The sequence below is a fragment of the Sorghum bicolor genome, chromosome 6 (genome assembly GCF_000003195.3).
Source record: "Sorghum bicolor cultivar BTx623 chromosome 6, Sorghum_bicolor_NCBIv3, whole genome shotgun sequence".
Classification (NCBI taxonomy): domain Eukaryota; kingdom Viridiplantae; phylum Streptophyta; class Magnoliopsida; order Poales; family Poaceae; genus Sorghum; species Sorghum bicolor.
The window spans coordinates 47,175,893-47,181,892 of NC_012875.2; the positions used below are offsets into that span (position 1 = coordinate 47,175,893).

Consider the following 6,000-nt stretch of genomic DNA (forward strand, 5'->3'; position numbering starts at 1 on the left):
TGTGAAGAGGGAAAATTTATGGCTAAAGCAGTTATAAAGTGCCACTAGATGAATTTTTATGAGCATATGCATTAGGAACCTAATGTGCTAATATTGACCCTTGTAAAATGCTTTCAAAAATGCTAATACATGTACACATGGGTTATACACTTAGTGGTTAGCATCATAGAAGCAAGGTGAAGAGGTTGCGACTTAGAAAAAGAAAAGGAGGCGCTGGTAGAGGACCGGACACTGCGTAGCTCCTTACCGGAGGCTGGGTCAGAGTCCGGTCAGTGTTGACTGGCGAGCACAGAGGTTGTGTTTCTAGGGTTGAGTATCAAGGATCTGCGAAATCAGTCACCTTCTAGTAAAGACGGACGCACGAGACCGGATATCGGGTGAACACTATTCACCGTCTGGTCTGACTGATGTGGCGTGCAGTGATGAGCGGAGGGAGGATTGGACACAGAGGTGAGTTCGGTCACTAGGGACCAGATGAATCTGATGGCATTTTTGCATTTTCGGAGCTGTCTGAGTTGCGATCAGACTCTAGGGTCTAGCGTCTAGTCACTTTTGCAAGGTGCGTACGGTCAACCTCTAACAGCGCTGTGATTTATTTTGACCGTTGAGATTCGACTCACTGAGGTCAAAGAGAAAGACACATGGCGACAATCTGAGCACCAGACGCTGAGGGCGTGCGCCCGATCACCCTCACCTACGCGTTCGGTTGTTGCGCAAGTCGTGTGGTCAGTGAGCCAACGGCTCTATCTCTTTGGGGGCTTATAAATAGTATTTGGCTGGCTCCAAGAGATCTCTCTTGTCACTTTAACAAACTTGATATCCTTGTGAGCCTAAGCAAACACCTCCCACTTATCTTCATCATTGATTAATCATTATAATAAGATTAGGAGTGATTCCAAGTGCATTTGCTTAAGTGATTGCATCTAGTAGCACGTGGGGATTGTTTAGGCTATAGAATTCTTATTACTCTTAGTGGTTGTCTCTACCTAGACGACTTAGATCAGCGGTGGAGATCCAGCATGTGTTGGTGATTGTTCGAGGCCAGCTCCGATGATCTTGTGAGGGATTCTTGTGCCTTCCTCGGCGGAGCACCAAAGGCAACTCTAGTGGATTGTGCATTTCATTGAGCTACCTGATAGATTCTTGCAGTGTCCTACATGAGGACGAGGTTCGTGCAATACCTATTAGCCGTCGAACCACCAAGTGTTGGTCGACATAACGGGGACTAGCGTGTCGGCAACCACGTGAACTTCGGAAGAAAAATCTTATGTCTCTTGCCATCTTTGGTATTTCCTAGTGATTAGATTGTCTACTTATTGATTGGTTCACTTTCTCGACGCAATGGTATATCGATCACACCTCTCCTTTACTTATCGTAGCTTGTTCTCTTGTGTAGACACTTTAGGTAGCTCTCTAGTGTAAGTAGTGACTTATCAAGTGTGTGCTTACTGATCATAGAAACTAGAATTGCTTGGATAGGTGGCTTATAACCCTCTTGGTAGAGCTAGAGCAAAAAATTTTGCTTGGTGTTTATCTAACTTGTGCTCTTGTATTTTGTAGATTTTAAATTAGACTATTCACCCCTCTCTAGCCATATTAGGACCTTTAAGTCAGATAATACCCTTAGAAATTTTTTATTTAGGGTTATAAATTAGTGACAGGGACTGAATTTCCGCAAACAAAGCAGATTTTGGCTTGCCATGAAACACTGAACTCTGATTAACAAAATAGGTTAAACTCTAGTCATATCACTTCTTGCAGACTCAATGGACAAGGGTATCATTATAGGCATACTAATTATATCGTAACACATCCCAATCTCCCTAGCCATTGTGCCGCACTCTCCTCCCGCCCCTCCCTCATTCGCGTAGAACCCGCAGTCCTCGAGCTATGCCAACTTTCCCTCTCCTCTAGCCCGTCTCTCTAGATTCGCTCGTTCCCCACAAAGTTAGCGCCATCGGGCGCCTCACCATGCCCTAGCACCACCGGTGGTAGCCTCCTCCTCGCCACCCCTCACTCGACAGCCCCTCGTCCTCGCCACCCCTCGCCCGGCAGCCCGAAGCAGCAAGTGGTGGTGGCTGCCTTGGAGCAGCAGTGACAGCGACCTCCATGGCCTTGAGTGCGGCAACATCGAGTTTGGTTGTCGACCACCTTCTCCTCCATGCCCTCGTGTAGGCACCAACCACCTTCGCCTCCACAGCTCCATGCCACCAGCACAGTAACACTCCCTTTCACCCTCTCTCTTAGTGGGCCTCAAGTCGGGCCAGTCTACTAAAAAGATCGTGCTCATCAGGCAAGCCCGGCACAAAAAGTGGCCGTCGACGAGGCTCGGTGGACTAGGGTGGCATGTTGTGCCTTTTCTGGCCATCCTGATCGGGCCGTGCTTGGCCTAGGGATGTGTCATGCTAGGCAGGGTAGCCCGAATGCTCATCTTTAACTAGGGCCTTGTTTACTTCCTAAAAAATTTTGCAAAATTTTTCAGATTCCCCGTCACATCGAATCTTTAGACGTATGCATGAAGTATTAAATATAGACGAAAATAAAAACTAATTACATAGTTTGGTCGGAATTGACGAGACGAATCTTTTGAGCCTAGTTAGTCTATGATTGGACAATATTTATCAAATACAAACGAAATTAGTACTATTCACATTTTGCAAAATATTTTGGAACTAAACAAGGCCTATCTCCACTGTCAGAAGTGTGTATCTATAGATCTTTTTTTTCTCTGTTATATAAAAAAAACGACTTCTTTTTCTCTTTCCTCCACATCAACAAATAACTACCGCTGACGTTCAACCGTATAATATGCTTGTATTTATACTTCAATCTGTTGGTATTCTAGATAAAGCTAGAGAAAAAACTTATAATTTGGAATTTGAACGGAGTTCACAATAAGATTGTCCGAGTTGCAACGACGGATCTCTCGAATAGTCAATACTCTCCTCAGTTGGTACGCGGTGATGCCCATCGATCCGTACGCGTCGATGGATACAATATAATAACGTTTTCCTGGCCGTGGCATCATCTGACGCGGATAGGATGCTGCTGGCTGCTGCTATCTATCCCACTCGAGGCACTCGCGCATCACTATTGCACCACTTCGACGTGTGCCATATCACCCAGCGATCATCTCCGGAAAACCCAACGATCCAGGAACTTCCGCCTATGCAAGCACTTAAATAACTAGTCTGGTCACGTGCTCTGTGCCCGTACGTGTACGCCGCGCGCCACGCAGCTTTGCTTGTGCAGTCTGGTCGTGTTGGTTATGATACTTGCTCCTATGTACATACTACATACCACAGGCACACCACTCGTGCATCACGTTGCCCGCTCGTGCGGCACTGCTATATATTGGGCGTGTCAAAGTGTCCTCGTTGCACCAACGACTAAGAAGCGCCACTTGCAGTTGCACAGCGCGGAGCCCCACAAGTAAACTAATTGAAGGCACGCGCAACTTGGTTCGCGCGCGCGGCTGCTCATCATCTCAGTCAGCCATGGCTTTGGATGCGAAAGCTCTGCAGGCGGCGAAAGAGGCAGCAGTCCCTGTTGCCCTCGGCGCTGGCACCGCGAGGAGGCCGCCGCCGTCGTCTTGGAACGGCGGCGCTGCTTCACCTGCGACGACGACGTCCACCGCCACGTCCGTGGGCGTGCCGGTCCCGGTGGTGATGCTCTGTAGCGACGACAGGAGGATGAAGGAGGAACTCGTCGCGTGGGCCAAGGCTGTGGCGTCCTTGGTTGTCAGGGAGTCCTTGCACTGCTGATCGAGGCCTGTGGCATGTTTCCTTAACTTGCAGCCCCAGAAAAAGCTCTACCGCACCGGGGACGAAGCGATAATTCGGCCATTTCTTCTTGGAGGAGTACTGGAGTTAAACAACTTTCACGGATTCAGGACGAAATTGCTCGTGTTTGTTCACCTTGCTATGAGAGGCTGCTTCTGGTTCGTGATCGACTGCTGACCATGTGGGGCTGTACATACATACTTTGGCAAATAGAACATTTTATCTACAATTTAGCTAAAAATGAATATCCTGACAGAAGACTATATTGTACTATACATTTTGATATGGAGTATTGGCAAAAATAAATGTGTCGATGTTATGTACTATAGTAATGTCATCTTCTCTTTTGTTACTTCGACCGGATCAAGATTTCTACTCATATTCAACACAGTATATATCCAGCTTTTTTTTTTGGCTGACAAAGGTGGATTTCCCGACAATTTCTGAACTCTTAAGATTTGTGTTTAAATTTTCCTGAAGAGTCTTGGTTTAGGACTCGTGAATGAAAGAAAAAGGGACAACAATGGATAAACAGAACACATATGATCCGTGTGTGGTGGTCTCAACATAGGAGTGTACTCTGTCAGAGGCAGTGTGCTTGACATTTTGCAAAACGAAAGTGCTACGGTACCCAAAATCTAAAAAAATTCGGAACTGAACAAGGCCTCAGGCCTTGTTTAGTTTCAAAAAAAAATTTACAAAATAGACAATGTAGCATTTCGTTTGTATTTGACAAATATTGTCCAATCATGGACTAATTAGGCTTAAAAGTTTTGTCTCGCAAATTACAGACAAACTATGGAATTAGTTATTATTTTTATCTATATTTACTGATTCATGCATATACCGCAAGATTTGATGTAACAGATAATTTAAATTTTTTTGCAAAATTTTGTGGGAAGTAAACAGCTAGGCAAAATGTCGCCTCGACAGCCTAGCAGGACGCAAGCAAATCCTAGCCACAGGCCGGTCACACCAAGATTAAGGCCTTGTTTAGTTGGATAAAAAATTTGGCTTTGGTTACTATAGTATTTTTGTTTGTATTTGGCAATTGTCTAATTATAGACTAACTAGTTTTAAAAGATTCGTTTTGTAAATTACAGGTAAATTGTACAATTAATTATTTTTTAATCTATCTTTTATGTTCTATACATATGTTTAAAGATTCGATGTGACTGAGAATCTTCAAAATTTTTAGAAACTAAAGACCTAATTAATTATCCCGGCCCGCACTCTACCATGCTAAAACAACATCGATCCTCTAGAGCTGCCAACGGAGTACTCCATCATCAGTTTCACACTAGCTAGCTAGCTAGCTATATGTGCCTCTTCGCGCATCGAGATCGATCCCCCGGCCGCCCGCGGCGGCTGACGCCGACGATGATGCATGCTACGCAGCGTGCGCGCCCGCGCCCTCGTTGGCCTGCGTCGCATAGTGTGATCGCGCGGAAGGCGGAACCAATGCAACCGCCAGCTAGCTCCGGCCGCCTTGGCAGCGCCGTGCACTCCATCATGCTACCCAACAACACAGCCAACTGCTCCTGTCGTTTGGTTGCAGCGCGCGCGACACGCGCGATCCGGGGAAAAAGGTGACAGACCAACCGCGCGCGCCACCTGCGACGAAAGCGTTGCGTTGCGCGCGTGTTCCACCACCATCACACGAGACGCCGGACGCCGGACGAACGGATCCGTGTCAGTCAAACTTTTTAAAATTTGACTAACTTTATAGAAAAGAGTAACAACATCTATAATGTAAAATGCACATTATATGAAAATATATTCTATGATGAATCTAATAATACTAGTTTGATACTATAAATCTTAGCATTTTTTTCTAGAAATTTAGTCAAAGTTTAAAAAGTTTGACTTAGAACAACTCTAGAAATTGACTCTTTCGTGGACGGAGAGAGTAATATATATAGTAGGAGTGGGTACGTACTTGCGCAGAGACACCATGGACGGATGCATACGGTAGATAGTGGGTGCAGCTGCATCCATACAAAAATAAAAAATAGTAACTATAGCTAAATTTCAGTATTTTCACATCCTTGAAATAAAAGTCTACATAAGTCACCCTAAATTTTCTAACGCGTTGCATGCATGCAGTCATTGTCGATGACTCAACGCTGCGGTTACACGTACAATGATATTAATTACTCCCACACGCGTAAAATGATATTAATTAGGTCTTGTTTAGTTCACTCTAAAAACCAAAAAA

At 45.2% G+C, this 6,000-nt stretch overlaps 1 protein-coding gene across 1 annotated transcript; it reads left to right on the forward strand.

The window, feature by feature from the left end:
• Positions 3,396–4,110, forward strand: LOC110436141. Its single transcript, XM_021462399.1, has one exon. It carries the CDS (start codon positions 3,498–3,500, stop codon positions 3,762–3,764), a length of 267 nt encoding a protein of 88 aa, XP_021318074.1. The 5' UTR covers positions 3,396–3,497; the 3' UTR covers positions 3,765–4,110.